At 35.5% G+C, this 16,758-nt stretch overlaps 1 protein-coding gene across 13 annotated transcripts in view; it reads right to left on the bottom strand.

Annotated features, from left to right (window-relative positions):
* Positions 1-16,758, bottom strand: part of TRDN (triadin) — a 390,017-nt gene that overhangs the window by 333,946 nt on the left and 39,313 nt on the right. For all 13 annotated transcript variants that reach the window (XR_009354661.1, XR_009354662.1, XM_059177681.1 and 10 more), the window contains exon 2: positions 5,680-5,889. Coding sequence is in view for 11 of the 13 variants with exons in the window: in XM_059177681.1 (XP_059033664.1) it covers positions 5,680-5,889 (210 nt within the window). In the remaining 2 variants the exon portion in view is untranslated. The remainder of the gene's footprint in view (positions 1-5,679; positions 5,890-16,758) is intronic.

Here is a 16,758-nt window from a genome sequence, read left to right as displayed (position 1 = left end):
TAAATACTGTTTTTCTGAAAATAAATAAATTGAGAAAAAAAAAAAGCCAGCACTGAAAAAAAAAAAAAAAAAGTGTTTACCTACTTTTCTAAAGTGTTGGAGAGTAATTTAGAGCCCAGGGACAGCTGCCCTGTCTGGTCTTCAGAGTTATTCTCAGTATGCTTTCTTTTATCACTAGCCTTGTATTAACAATACATATTTAAAAGACATTATGTAGTACAAAAGACTCATCATAATAATATTAATCCTTAGTAAATATTTGAAATGTATAAATTAAAAATAATATAACATGAGTACCATTTACATTTTAACATTCTTATTGAAGCAAAATTTTTTTTTTCTGTGAAGAATCAACATAAAAAAGGTAGGTTAGAATCTACTAAATGGAGAAAAGAAATGAAAATTTTAATACGAGTATATATATATCCCATGCAACCAATGGTTTCAATATGAGTTACAAGTTTTATGCTGTAATTATACAGTCATTGAATTTATATTATTTGGTTTCAGAAAGTGTACATTCAAACCTGAATGAACAAAAAGTATTTGAACTTCTTATTTGAAGAATTTATATATTTCTTCTTTAGAATTTTAGCCTTATGATTTTTTTTTTCATTTCAAATTCATTGGAAAGTTATCTTCCTAGATGTGGTCTCAAGATACCAATCATCCCTATACTTCATTTTTCTTTTTGCACCTATGGTAGTTTCAATAACTTTTTGTCAGCTAGAGTATTGGACAGCATTTCCTTTTATCTAAGTATTTATCCAAATATGTACAGCTTGGCAAAATAATTTTTTAAGAGTAGAATAGGTGGTAGGGTAAGGACCTATTTAGCCAGAGCAACTCCATCTTGGTTAAAAGCCATTTTGTTGTTTGTGCAGTACAACTTAAACTGACCCTGCCCCCCTTTCCCCAGAGAAACTTACTTAGAAGCAAGTCTGGGAAACCAGTAAAATATGGTCAGCTAGTTCCTAATAACAGAGTCCAGAATACAAGGCCAGATCAGCCAGTTCTTGATAACAGAGCCCAGAATACAGGGACGAGTCGGGCCAGGTGGAGACATCCAATCAGTAAGAAACACACATACTTTTCCCCTAACCACCAAAGAATGTAAACCCCGCCGTTTGGGCGCCAACCTTGAGCACCAATTCTGACCAGAGTAATACATTAGCTACTATAGGATAAATTGTAATTCAATTGGCCACCTGCATGTGACCTAACATGACTACAATCTCGTTGGACACCTATGTGTGGCCAGACTTTTGCTCTATAAAAGGTAGTCTGTAAGATGGGGAGGGGTCGCCCTCTTCGGAGTCGGCCCTGAGCAGTCAGTCAGTCAATTCTTGAGTCTGTAAGCTGGGGGTGGTCGCTCTCTTCAGAGATGGCCCCAGCCGGTCAGTCTGATTTCTAATGCTTGGTATAGAATAGAGCTTTGCATAACTTTCACCTTGTCTCAGTCTCATTCCCTTGACCGATCAGTCTAACTTCTAATACTTATCATAAAATAAAGCTTTAAATAACTTTCACTTTGTCTCAGTCTTGTTTCGTTTAATAATGGACCTAACAGTAGCCCCCTTCAAATTGGACCCCAATGATCATTGCCTGCTGGTATTCACACCATTATGTAGTCTCTTAGGACAAGAAATGGGGTTGACCTGCGTAGCCAAAAGGATTTTGCAGAACTGATGGTATATGATTTTCAAGTTTAGATCATAAGAGGACTTGTGGCTTCTTTCTTGTTCTCTCTTGGATCTGAGAGTAGTCAATTGTCATGTTGTGAGGACACAGCAGCATTAACTTGACAGCCAAATGAATGAGACATATTGCCAATGGTTCCACTACCACAGAAAATCTTTCAGATATCCACAGTGCCAGCCAACTTCTTTACTGCATCCTCAAGATCTACCCAAAGCCTTTTCCAAACTCCTGACCTGAAAAAACTGTTTGGCATAATAAACATGTATTGTTATTTTAAACCACTTATTTTTTTTTTCTAGGATTTTCTTTGTTTATTTGACAGACAGAGATCACAGGTAGGCAGAGAGGCAGGCAGAGAGAGGGGAGGAAGCAGGCTCCCCATGGAGCAGAGATCCCAATGTTGGGCTCGATCCCAGGACCCTGGGATCACGATCTGAGTCGAAGGCAGAGGCGTTAATCCACTGAACCACCCAGGCGCCCCTTAAACTACTTATTTTATTTTTAAGATTTTATTTATTTATTTGACAGAGAAAGATCACAAGTAGGCAGAGAGGCAGGCAGAGAGAGAGAGAGAGGCAGGCTCCCCACTAAGCAAAGAGCTTGATGCAGCACTCAATCCCAGGACCTGAAATCATGACCTGAGCCAAAGGCAGCAGCTTAACCCACTGAGCCACCCAGGTGCCCCAAACCACTTATTTTTGAAGTAACTTATTATGTAACCATGGATGACCATTATAAAATATGACAAATAACATTTCATCTGATAAACATATTTCATTATTTTTAATTCTGATTTTATTAAATGTATTTATTAATTTTTAAAGTTGGTCAAAGAATGCATAAAATAAAAATTTTGTTTTTCTTCATAATGTAAAAAAATTATTTCAAAATAAAAATTTCAAGATTTGTATCCTATAAGAAAAGGTTAGCAGAGAACTTACTACATGACAGTCACTCATGTACAGAGGTAAATAAGCCAGCCCCTTCCTCAGATAAATTTAAGTTTTTGAGTGAAACAGGTAAGTAAAGAGATACTGATAATACAGTGTGTTAACTGCTGTTAATGGAACTACCCATAAGGTACTAAGGGAATGAAAGCACAGTGCAGTGAATTTTTCTTAGGAAATCTGAGAAAGTTTCACCAAAAAATGGAGTAAGTCTTGAAGGATGAATTCATCCTTTAAGGAAATGGAGGAATGAGGGGCGGCTGGGTGGCTTAGTGGGTTAAAGTCTCTGCCTTCAATTCAGGTCATGATCCCAGGGTCCTGGAATCGAGCCCCACATCAGGCTTTCTGCTCAGCGGGGAGCCTGTTTCCCTTCCAATCTCTCTGCCTGCCTCTCTGACCACTTGTGATCTGTCAAATAAATAAATCTTTAAAAAAAGAAAGAAAATGGAGGAATGAATATCTACTAGTGATATTAATATTTTTACAGTGCTTGTCATAAAGCAGGTTCTGTTCTAAGCACTTCAAATATATTCACTTCTATGATTCTCTTAATAATTTTATTACCTAGGTCCTATTATTGTCCCTACTTTATAGATGATGAAACTGAGACAAAGAGAGGCTAAGTGATTTACCCAATATCACATAGGTAAGAAGTTGTAAGATCTGGATTTAATACCAGGGAAATCCAGCATCAGAGTTCACATTTTTAACTCATTTATCACACTTGCTGATTGGGAGGGTGGAGTGGGGAGAGGGTGGCATGAGCAGAGGTGAGGAAGGGTGTATTCTTAGGGAAAGAAAGCCGGGAGAAGCAATAGTAAGGATGGCTGGAAAACAGGTTGCATACACTGAATTACATGATGAAAAGAGAGATCTAAGCCAAAGACTTGAGTTTCATGCCAAGGAATTTGTACTTTGGCAATAGAAAATACTTGGCAAAATTTGTGTTTTATGAAGATACCTTTGGAGCAAGAGTAAAGGGGAAACACTGGATGAAGGAGTCAAGAAGAAATTGAATGAGTGCCCTCAACAGAGAATCAAGGTCTGAAATGGAATAACGGAGACAGCGGTAACCAGAGAAGGGAGAGGATTCATGAGACATATGAGAGTCAGCTGGCATCCAGCATGGGGATTGATCGTGTTCAGCAGATTTAAAAGATGACTTGCAGGTTTCTTTCTGTGAGGAATGGATAGATGGTTAGGTCACTAATAAATATAGGAAACTAGTAGAGGAGGCCATATACAGAAGATGTGCCTAATAAACACTCCTTGAAAAAAGTAATGAAGTAGCAATAATACAGTGGCTCTTTTTCTCCCATGAGATGAAATGCCAATAACATAGGCATGATCAATAACACCTAGTTACAGTGGTCCAAGGAAACTCTACCATAGATTGTTAAGTGTGTTTTACATTTAAGTAATCTGATCTGAAAGTCTAATTACAAGTAGATGTTCATTTTATAAGATAATTAAGAACAAATTCCTTGCAACAGTAATTTCTGTGGTGTACTCACTAAATTATGAACTTTATAAATATGAGATTTTACAAGCAGTTCTTCAAATATATCTATTGTAAAGCTTAAAGAACTATATTTTGCAATCATATTTGGTTCCAAAATGTAAATGAATGAAATTCTAGAAAAAGAAAGAATAGACAAAATATCACCACTCATAAAGGCTCAAGGGAAAATTATCTAGAATCATGCAGCCAAGTTTTTACTTAAAACTCTAGGTCTTAATTTTATATAATGGGCATTTCAATTGTATATCCTTTTAAAAGCCTCCATTACAGAGTATACCCAAAGTATTGCTTATTTAGAGAAGAGGTTCACAGTTCCGGATAGTGTCTTTCTTTCATTGACATCATGAGACTTATCTCTACCCGATAGATAATGCTCACTTTAGCACAGCTACTAATGGTATTGCAAGAGGAATCATCTCAATCACACTGCTACATCAATAAACACAAATGATCCCGCTCTATGGATTTGCAATGTTAATACTTATATTTCTTTTAATGTAGCCACTGCTTGGCATATATACTAGGTTCTGGATAAATAATTACTTTAAAAGCATAATACCATAATAAGAAGTAGAGAGGATTTCTGATTGTACAGAATGCAATTTATGATATTTATAGTTTCAGGTCTACTGATTCTACTCCCTTTGGAGAAAGAAAATGGGAAATGGGGGTGGGGGTGAATGGTGCAAATATGTAGGAGCACATTAAGAGCTTAATGAAATGGTTTTGCTTGTCGTTAAAAAGCATACATTTATTCATTTACTTATGTAATATTCATTATACCTCTGACTGAGTCCTTCCCTCAAGGAACTCACAGTCAATAGAGCATGTCAGGTGTGGAAATAGACAAATACAATTTTAGAAGTGTCCAAATATCTTGAACAAAGTGATAAACGGTATACTCAGAGAGTGAATATACCATAAGGAAAATCTGTCTTTCCTCCGTTGGCATTATTCCTGTTTTACTCCAAACCCATAAGAACACATGGCCACTCAAGATGTAGTATCTCATTACGAGTAATTCTGGGAAAATCCTTTTCACACTCTTTATTTTCGGGAACTCAAAATAGGATGTTTTGATGGGAGGAGCAAAGAGAATTTCTGGAAAGCAAGCTTGGAGCCAGATGGTAGAGGGACATAAAAATGTTTTATACAATTTCCCACTTGTCCAAAAGTTTTTTTATTTGGTTTGGTTTGGTTTTAAACTGATAAAGTCCCTGTTGCCAAACCAGATCTTCACCAAACTTTTTAATCATTATCTTCATGGGACTGTAACATTCAGCTTGTGTTCGGCATTACAAATACAGAAATAGATTTCATTTGAAATCACGGACTGTAACACTCAAAGAAGAATAGAAGGAAATGGGGAAGAAGGAAACCAGACACTGGCATTCCCTCATGTTTACAGGGAGCTTTATTTCTCGCAGGAAGATATGATGAAAAGAAACACAGATGGGAGAGAAGAACATTGTTTCTTTTCTTCTAAAACCCACATTTCACAGACCTTACCTGAAAAGTTTTTGTAATCCACCAGGTCAAACATAACAACAGCAACAGCTGACCATGTGATTATCAGAGCAATGACCAGAAGCCAGGCTGCTGGGGAGCTGAATGTTGTCACTATGTCCTCTGTGACCGTCCTCTTCAGCACTTTTCCAGGGGATTTGGGCACGGATCCATTTTTGCTGTCGATCACAGTTGTGGTAGTAGATGCATTTCCTAATCAAACATTCAGAAAGGGAAATTACAATTTAGAACTTCATGTTAAATGTTGGTGACCAAAAGAACACACAGATTATATAAGTATATTTAAATTGTTTGTACCATTTTCTGTAGTAGAGCACACTTCCTTAGTGGCAGGCCAAACTTCCTGCCCACTGCCCTAGTATTTACCTTCACTCCGAAATCCACATGCCCTAGTGATTGGCATTCATCCTCTCCTAATCTCTGTAAATAATACCGTGGGAGTCACAAACTTTGTCATCACCTTCAATCATTTTTACTTCTCCCTTATCACCCCCTATATCCACTACCATCAAAGGCAATGGGGTTTTTGGTCAAGTTGTTTTTTAACACCTTGTTCCTTTATTTAGGTTCATATGTCAGTTCTGAATGCAATAAAAAATGTTTCCTCTGGGGAAGAAACAAAATCAATGATAAAGTCGTTCAAATGGATACAATCCTTTTTGGAATCCTGGTTTAACTGTGCAATGGACCCTTCTATTGAAGCCATTCATTTTTTATTTGTGAAGGGGCACAGAAGATCTAAGTGATCTTCTGTGGAAAGACGTTGGAAAATCTTACTATATTCAGTAAACATTTTTATTCCTGCTTTTATTTGTTTTTGAAGTCATCATGACTCTTTCCTTTATATTTTATACTAGGCAATATATAATAAACAAGCTCTCTTGCCATATGTGTTCCATAAAATACCACTTATGTGGCTGCATGTCATGTCACCTCATGGCTATGCATAATTTAGTCAAAAAGTTTTCTACCTTGGGACATGGCAGAGATTTTCATCAGACCATTAATAATTTTTATGTTGGGGAATTTCCTAAATATAGAATTTCTTAGACAAATAACATCACTTTTATATCTTATGAAAGTACATATATGTATTTGGCAATTGGTATATTTTTGAAATTTTTACGTGCTAGGAATCTCTGTTTTCTTATCCTTAACAATACTGGGTATTACCAGTGTTCAAACTATTTGCAGTCATGCAGAAGGAAAATTCTGCTTCTTTTGTAACTCTTTGATTACTAGAGATGAGCTTTTTGTATACTTGTTTTCCCTTTATATATTTTGTCTTGAGAATTTTTGGTTTGCTTTTCTATAAATGACCTCCATTCGATGGTTTAAAAAATTGCACACACATATACATGTACCTGATCAGAAGTATGTATATTTTTAAATACATGTATATGTGAATATACAAATATTTATGTTTATGCATGTATATGTATTTATACATATTTATACTCATTGCAAGAGTGTAGATAGGTATGTATATACACAAACACACACATGATAGTAAAATTTTATCTGATCTTAAGTTGCAGCTTTATCCCTCAACTGTTTACCTCTTTTTTTTTTTTTTAACATTTATTTTAGAGAGAGAGAGAGAGTGAGCCAGGGTGGGGGAGGGTCAAGAAAGAGAGAAAGAAAAACTTAAGCAGACTCCATGCTCAGTGTGGATCCTGACACAGGGCTTGATCTCACCACCCTAAGATCACTTGTGCTGAAATCAAGAGTAGATGCTTACCTCTTTATTTTTGTGTTATTTTTATATACAGAGGAACCACTTAAAATTTTTGTAGCTCTTTCATTTTATTCCTGCAAAGTTGCTGCCTTTGTATGATTGGCAAGCCCCTCTCAATGGAGACGAGGCATATCTGATTATATTGACAATCCTGGGCTTACAGGAAGTTAACTCTAGGGATAACTTAGAAATCATCTGAAACTACTGTATCATGTTACATTTAAGAACAATTCAAAACCATCCAGAATAGTCAAGTGATTCTCACAGTATTTTTAATCCCAAATTATACAGATATGTATTGAACCCTAAAGAGAAAAAATATCTCTAACAATTCAAATGTTTTTTTCCAAAATAACAGTTTAACAATATATTTCATATATTTTAAATACAGGCTACATTATTGAAAATAATTTAAGAATTACATATCAAAAAAGGAAATTTTTATTAATCATCTTCTAATATACATAAGTGTCTTTTTTTTTTTTTCTTTTTTTGAGAGGGGCAGAGGAAGAGGGGTCAGGGGCAATGGGAGAGGGTGACAGAGAATCTTAAGCAGATTCCACGCCCAGTGCAGAGCTGGATGGGGCTCGATCTCACAACCCTGAGACTGTGACCTGAGCCAAAATCAAAAGTCTAATGCTTAACCGACTGAGCCACCCAGGAATCCAACAATTACTCATTTTTAATTTTAGTTTTTACCTCTAAATTACATTTCAAATTTAAAAAACAAACTTCAAATTTTCATACTTTTTTGACACTTGGCACAAAACAAATTTCACCTAACCAGAAAGATTACTTGTTGTTATTTTAGAATGTGCTAAATAATAGCTGAACGGTTTTAGTATTTTCAAACTGAAGGGAATTCTTGGTATTCCTTGACGGTCTCAGAGTGGAATTAAAGTGTTCCCTTCAATCTTTCAACCCCTTTCTCTACCTTGCACAACTCTTCCTTTCAGTTACGTGTAGTTTTTTCATGGAAACAGTAAAGCAAAACAGGTCTGCCACAGGTTTTACAGTCAGGAGAGACTGGGATTAACTCCATGGCTAGAAGGTCACTAGGGCTCCTCACCTCTGAGCGAAAAACCTCTATATCTGAGGAATGAAGCTGGTAAGACTTGACTTACAGGTTTATGATGGTGGATAAATAAATCATGTCAATTTCTTGAAAAATTTCCTGCTACATTGAGTTATTCAATAAATGAAAATACAACAGCTGCTAAACTATCTCTTCATTATTATCAACATCATTATCATCGGTATTCTTACGGCCACCTCTGTGGCCAGTACAACCATTACTAAAATGGCAAAGAAAGACCAGAAGGGCAAGATTAACCTCAGAAAGAGTAGTGGAAGTTGAAAGACTAATTCTTCAAGAAATGCAGGCATTTGTTTCCATTTAACATGTATGTTAGCCTAAGGTATTTTCAGGGAATCAAAATGGGATGTTATGATGCCTTCAAAGACTTTCTTAATCAACTAATTTCCTTCTTGTAATACAATAAAAGGACACATACTGTAATTTATTCATATTAATGGAGACTGCCTTGCCCTATCAACAAACCAAGAGAGATGATCTGTAACAAATAAAGTTACTTTGTTGCAATACAAATGTTTACAGTGTCAAGGGTTTTGTTAAAAGAGAAAGACAAATTTTGAATCTTCGAACAGCTGTGTATATGGGGTGTTTAGAGTTTGAGTCCAGTTCATATGAAAATTTTTAGTTATTGGGGGAAGAAATGAAAATACTGCATGCAAAATTAAATGCTCTGGTTAATAAAGTGTTACTTTTTAAATGTTTATCAATAAACAATTATATACTTCTATTGATAAAAGTGTCATAAAATTCAATCACTGATTAGGAAAAAGAAAATCAAATACATTCAAGTGTATGTATTAGTAGGTATTAATAATAACCAGACATAACTAGTACAAGCATTTTTAGATAACACTAGTAAATCTAGCCCCATATTTTTAAGAGATTAAAAAGCTGATAAGGCAAATAGTGGTAAAATGAATTAAGATTTTGAAATAATTTTAGGTAGAAATTAACAATAGCATCAACAAATCTCCTTTTTTTCTGAAAATCTATGTGAATACATATCCCAAGTTCATGAACCCAATTTAGCTGAAATGATAGCAAGATGGAAAAATACCTTTAAAAAACAGATTTCACAGACTGTACTTGAGATGGATCTCAAAGAAGGAAAAATTAGAACGATCTCATATCATATCCTTTCATTGATTTTTGTGCCAAATTCCCATCACTTCTAATGGCAGTTCTGAAAATGGATGAAGGATAGGAGTGCTTCGAAGTGCAATTTAAGATCCAAGTGGGGCTATGAGTGAATCAAACCTTTGGAATAATGATTTGCAGGAGAGTAAGTGAATTACAAGTGTTTAGGAGAGGCCACCTGAAAGTTGATATGTTGCTAATCTCCAGTTTTTAAATCTCTGGAAGACTTCCCGCTACTGCTAGATGGAGAACACCAGAAGAATTGCTTTTGCACTTCAGATTCACTTCAGTGAACTGGGTGTGGGAGTGTATTTCTGCAGACAATATCATACCCACCTGCTTGGTATCTTGAAACCAAAAGAACACATCTATTGGGATTTGATACAAATTAGTCAAATCCTGGTCATGTCTTCCTTTTTCCTGGTCACATGTTTAAAAACTAAAAAATTTCTAAAAGGACAAGAATTTCTATACTTTTTTTTTCTTTTTTTATCAGAAAAATGAGAAACCATATAAATTCAGAAAGCAATGTAAGTTCAGTGTTAAAGTGAGAACTTTCATATTTAAAAGAACTGATATTATTATGAATCTCAAATTTTATTTCACCTTATAATTCTGACAAAACAAATATGGTACAGTTTTGGGGTTTTTTAAAGATTTTTTATTTCTTTGTGTAACAGAGAGAGAGAGATCACAAGTAGGCAGAGAGGCAGGCTGAGAGAGGGAGGAAGCAGATTCCCTGCTGTGCAGAGAGCCTGATGTGGAGCTCGATCCCAGGACCCTGAGATCATGACCTGAGCGGAAGGCAGAGGCTTAACCCACTGAGCCACCCAGGCGCCCAATATGGTAGTTTTTTAAATGGATGAAAATGTTAACACTAAGTGATTTTTTAGATTTTTTTTCTGTATGTATGTTTTTGTCTTCACATCCTCAAAATTTCCAATAAAAGTTAATCAAGACTCAAAGATGTTGAAAATATATTCTGTGTATCCAGCTCAGAAGGCAAAACTATAAGCAATTTGAAAGTAGTCCGAAGGTTATACTGCTTATGGAATATCATGTGTTTCCTTTGTTATGGAAACATACTAAATTGTACTTTTCATTTTCCATTCAAATTTACTGCAGAAGCCACACAAAGCCAAGAGGAATAAAATTGAGGGGAAATATAAATTGCCTTCTCTGACAGTTGGTCAAGAAATATGTGAATAACAGAGTGTGTAATCTGAGATTATTTAATGTTTGAGAAGTATTTTGAAGATGACAAGAGTTGGTTATTGATATGCTGGGAAAAAATGAGAGGTAAATATTATTGAGAAATTCGACATGGGCAATGCTCCTGAGAAGTTGGCATCTCAGAGCATCTAGGATATGTGGCAGTATTTTCCATGCCTACTTTTTAATTCCATTCCTTCTGATTTCATACACATAGTTTTGTATGAAATACAGAGAGCTAGAATCAGCTGCAAAAGAAGTGGGGACTCTGCCCCATAACATAAAACGAGGGGCTGCTTATGTAGTGATTCCAAACACTAAGATTCACAGTCAGGTTAGGCACTGAAGGCTAAATCACAAGCCTCCTAAAAGAAGTCACTTAACCTCATCATGCCTTATTAATCAGATCAAACTGCCAAATACACTTGCCTATTATTATTCCTAGGGGACACTAACAATACAATTTCTTCCAGGATGCTCAGGAAAGCCCCTATATTCTAGAATGGTATAAATAAAATATTACATTCTCATTACATGAAAGCATTAATTATGAATTTTGCATTTTCCTATGTGATGTGGTTTATGGAGTACTCCAATGCTGTATTTTTCCTTCGAAAATCTGAGAACAAAGTACAGAGAAGGAGTATATACTAACAATGGCAATGTAAAAATATGTATTACTCCAAAATTATATTAAGAATGTAATTCCCAATTACAAGAATGACCTTTACTATATTTGGATGTTCTAGAAATACACATGTAAGTAAATATTTTCGAGAGACTTCGCTAAAAATATCTTTTGGCAAATAAAATTGAAAAATGAAAAATCCATCTTTTATCAATCCTGGTGTCTGCAGAATGTCTATGTATCACATAGACATCTGTGACAATTAAATTATGTTTTTCTAGAAGTATATATAAATTGAATGAAAATAGATTTTGAGAGGCAAGATAAACCATGACAATTCACAAAAATGGCCTTTGTCAAAATAATCCTAGATGCTCTAGTTAATATATATATATATATAAAATATATATATGATTTACATATTTATATATATATGCTTTATATATTTATGTATATATGTAGTTGATAAACCATAATAAATACCCCTAGAGTAAATTTTAGAAGCCTTCAAATTCTAGGCACTTAAAAAAAAATTATTCACTGTCTTTCAAAGTAAAAATAGCTTTGTCTCACACCAGAAAGAGATCTCCTGTCAATTTCAATGAAAGGCTTAAACTGCCACCTTTTCTCTAAGATTTCTGAGATATCATCATTGATATTTCAGAGGATAATAAAGCAGCCTAATCTACCTGCAGAGGGAGCCAATATAAACTTACTTTTTTACATTAACTGGCAATTCTTCCTACCGACCCACTCTCCATACTCTTCCAGCAGAATTTCTTTGTGTAGTAGTGGAACTAGAAAGTGCACCCTCATCTAACTCCCAGCCATAGGATTGGTTCTTTAAAACAAGCCTGACCAATCAGAACACGCTCTTGGGTAATCAGACTCCTCCACATTTTTTTCTGGAGCTCTTGAATGACATTCTATTTCTGCTGTGGTCGGCAAGCTGGTGGGGTCTACAAGTTGTCCTCTATCCCACTAGTTGGAGAGTCAGTTGCAAGACGGAAAGAGGCAGATCCAGGTTCCACTGTGTAGGTTCACAGAGCCAGCTGTGTTTAGAGTCAGATAAAGGTCTGGGCTTTCCAATTTTATGGGAATATATAAAATAATTTGCTTATGTTTGTATTACTAGCCATCACAAGTTCTGAGTGATGCTCTGGCTCTTGCCATGGATATAAATAATTCTTTTCTTTCAATATTTGTGTTGTGAGGTGTGATCAGTCAGAACAATCTAAATATCAAGTTCTTTAAAATTATTTTCATTTTTGAAAAAAAAAGTTCTTAATTCTCAAGTGGCTTCATTGTGATGGTCCTAAATAAAATGATCTTTTGGTGTTTTCAAGGGCAAATTCAGATATTGAGGTGCTTTAAGAAGACCTCACTTGTGTTTGGGTGAGTAAGAGGTAGAATTTATCTTCCTAGGTGGTAGACCCTCACTGTGATCCATTCGTTCACTTTCCAGTTCAGTAGTCCTTACTGCAAATTAAAGTATATGTGTTTTCCTGTATTAGCTCAATTTTCCCCTGCCTTTTCAACTTGTCATTTTCAACTTAGCATTTACTACTTTTTCTACAAATAGGAAACTGAAATCAGAGATGAAGAACAATAATGAGTACATAATTGGAATTCATTTCTTGAAACAAAATGTGTTAAACTCCCAACATATTACAGGTAAAATGCATTGTGTTTTACCAATCCACGGTGGCCAAGGATCTCTGAGGAATTCGTTTTTTTCTATTTAAGAGAACCCAAATAACTCCACTCTTAAAATCCAACTTCTTTTTTAAGAATTTCAACTCCTTAGTGATATTTCTGTGTACTTTTGAAATAAACACTATTGTTTTTACCTGTGATTATGTAAATTTTTGATAAATAGAATGACATAAAATTATCCTGACTTTGGTATTTTTCTTTTTTGTTGTTCAACAAGGCTCTAAGATGAGAGTAAGTCATCTATCTTTAAGTAGGATGTAGTGCTTCAGCACTTTTTACACGGTGAGGTTCAAATAAAAAATAAATGTGAAAAACTTCTTAAGTTTTGCTGAAGGGAATCAGTTTTTTAAAAGTATCTTATTAAATAACCACAGTATTTCTGCATATGTAAGGCTATGCAGTACATATTAACTTCTTACCAGAGTAATAAATTAAATAAAGAACAAAATATATTTTCATGATAGATGAAAATGTTCAAATAAGAGATATGTTACTGAAAGAAGTAAAAGCATATGTGTACATCTAATAAGTGGGAAACTTAGCTGGTCAAAATAATTCAGGCTCCAACAGAGAAGGAAAGACTAGTGGGATAGAGATAAAGATGTGCATTTCTTTTTTTTTTTTTTTTTTTAATTTTTTTAAAGATTTTATTTATTTATTTGACAGAGAGATCACAAGCAGGCAGAGAGGCAGGCAGAGAGAGAGAGAGGAGGAAGCAGGCTCCCTGCTGAGCAGAGAGCCCGATGCGGGACTCGATCCCAGGACCCTGAGATCATGACCTGAGCTGAAGGCAGAGGCTTAACCCACTGAGCCACCCAGGCGCCCAAGATGTGCATTTCTTTGACTGAAAAAATATATATATATTTACTAAATAATATCAATAATTAAGCAGACACATTTTTATTTCCAATGAGGCAATTAGAACTAGCATCTGCAATGTTAATACGGTTATCGTCTCCAAAAAGTGCAACATCTGGGAGAGGTTTCTACAACCAGATCAGGCACTGGAAATAGTACAGATGAATAAAAGTGCTAATGGCCAACTTACAAATGCATGTTGATGCATCATCTTAGTCAGTGGGACCTCCCATAACAAAATACCACAGATTGGATGTCTTAAGAGAATTTTTTTTTCCCCTCAGTTTGGAGGCAAGAAATTGCGGAAGATAATGCCAGCATAGTCAGATTTTGGTGAGGACTCTCTTGCTGACTTGGAAGGAAGAAAACTGTGTCCTCTCATCGCAGAGAGAGAACAAGCTAGCTCTCTACCATCTCCTGTTATAACGGAACTAAACCCATCATCAGGGCTTCCCCCTCTTGACCTCATCTGAACCTAATTTCCTCTCAAAGGCCCTGTCTCCAAATACTATCGTGCTGGGGCTAGAGCTTCAACATGGAAATTTGAGAGTGATACAATTCAGTCCGATGCTCAAATTGGTATGCCTGGGTTAGTCTGTTAAGCGTCTACCTTCTGTTCAGGTCATGATCCAGCGGTTCTGGGATCAAGTACCCTATCAGGCTCCTTGCTCAGTGGGGAGTCTGCTTCTCCCTCTGCCTGCCATTCTCCCTATTTGTGCTCTCTCTCTCTGTCTCTCTCTGTCTGACAAATAAATAAATAAATAAAATCTTTTAAAAAATTGCTCAAATAAGTATTAATATATTTTAAGCTTAATAAACATAGCTATTTTAATAGGGCTCTATCTTTCATGTTAAAATAATGGAAATCATGGCCAAAGTCCCTTACTACCAGTACCTGCCCAAGTGGCCCAGATCACAATGTCAAATGGTACTACATATTGTTAGGTAATTTAGGGATTGAAAGTAATCAACAAGACCCATGAGATCACTTTTTAAAAGTAACAATGACTTTTTAAATAACAATGACTTTGACAGGTTCCATCAGATTTATTTTAGAAAAATAATCCATCCTCACCTCATGCATGCAGGAGGTCTCATGCAACAAGAGAAGCCAACTTAGGATATGTCTAATTTTATAAGTTTGAAGTCTGGGGACAGAATCTACAGAAAGCCTCCCATATTTTGTGAATTTGGTTTTAGGTAAACAGAAGTTAGACTCTGGTTCCTAGAAATATGATCTGAACAGGACAGACATATGATCCATAAACTATATTCAGGTTCCTTGGAGAAATTAATTTTCTAGCATTTTATGTTTGGATTGATTCATTTTCTTCCTGGGCCAAATATGCATAATTGAAACACTCCACCTAGCCCCAGCATTCCTCCTACTAAATTGCCCCATTGCCAGTGAATCAGGAACTCACTGAGATAGAAAAGACTGGAGTAATGGCATGCTATTTCAATTCAGAAAAAAAGAATACTAAACTCAGTGCTTCAGAATCATTAGCTTTTCATGATTTGTTGATTCTAATGTGTGTTTTTTACTTCCTTTCTCTTAAAGACATTTTCATGGAAATCAACGATTCCTTAAGAATTAATCGTCTCCTGCTGCTTTTACCCAACATGGAGTCATAATCCCACCATTGCAGTGTCACAATAGCTTCTACTTTATTTTCATTAAGAAAGTGTCACAGTTCCATCCACGTTGCAAGATGCTTAGCGAAATAAGTCAAGCAGAGAAAGACAACTATCATATGATCTCCCTGATATGAGGAAGTAGTGATGCAACATGGGGGCTTAAGTGGGTAGGAGAAGAATCAATGAAACAAGATGGGATTGGGAGGGAGACAAACCATAAGTGACTCTTAATCTCACAAAACAAACTGAGGGTTGCTAGGGGGAGGGGGGTTGGGAGAAGGGGGTGGGGTTATGGACATTGGGGAGGGTATGTGCTTTGGTGAGTGCTGTGAAGTGTGTAAACCTGGTGATTCACAGACCTGTACCCCTGGGGATAAAAATATATGTTTATAAAAAAAAAATTAAAAAAAAAAAAGAAAGTGTGACAGTCTCCCCTCCCTCCCCCAGCCCCCTACCCTGCTCCAACCCCAAAAGGCGCACAGGTATTCATACTCTTTTTACATAAGTGTATTCAATAATAATGATAAGGACTTCATGTAAAGCTTCTTCTTGAAACTATACTCATAAAATAAGGGGTTTCTCACATTCTCATCAGCTACGTTCAGGAAATTTAAGAGAATACAAGAACTAAGATCTAAATGTCTTTCAAGTTTACTTCTCTGGGTGAGTTTTTAGGTACTACACTTGATCTTAGCCAAAAGGCCAAGAAGTGAGTTTTTAGGTAATCATTTCATGAATCAACCTGGCTTGTTTTCTGATATCTTTAAATATAAATAAAACTGAACCTATGTTTTCTATTTATGAGGAAATTTCCATCCATTTGTTGGAAAAGCAGTAATAATTTAATAATTTCATCTTTGTTATATGTACATGTAAATGAATAAGGGTATTTTAGAGTATATATCCATTCATATAGCCAATTTAATATTAATATAACCAATAATGGAGTATATACCCACTAATTTTATTGAGTACCCCAGGGGCTTTTGAAATAAAAGTTACAAGGAAGTATCCTTATTTTTTTACAACTTTAATTAT

The sequence above is a fragment of the Mustela lutreola genome, chromosome 6 (genome assembly GCF_030435805.1).
Source record: "Mustela lutreola isolate mMusLut2 chromosome 6, mMusLut2.pri, whole genome shotgun sequence".
Taxonomy (NCBI): domain Eukaryota; kingdom Metazoa; phylum Chordata; class Mammalia; order Carnivora; family Mustelidae; genus Mustela; species Mustela lutreola.
This window is presented reverse-complemented; position numbering and strand designations above follow the sequence as displayed.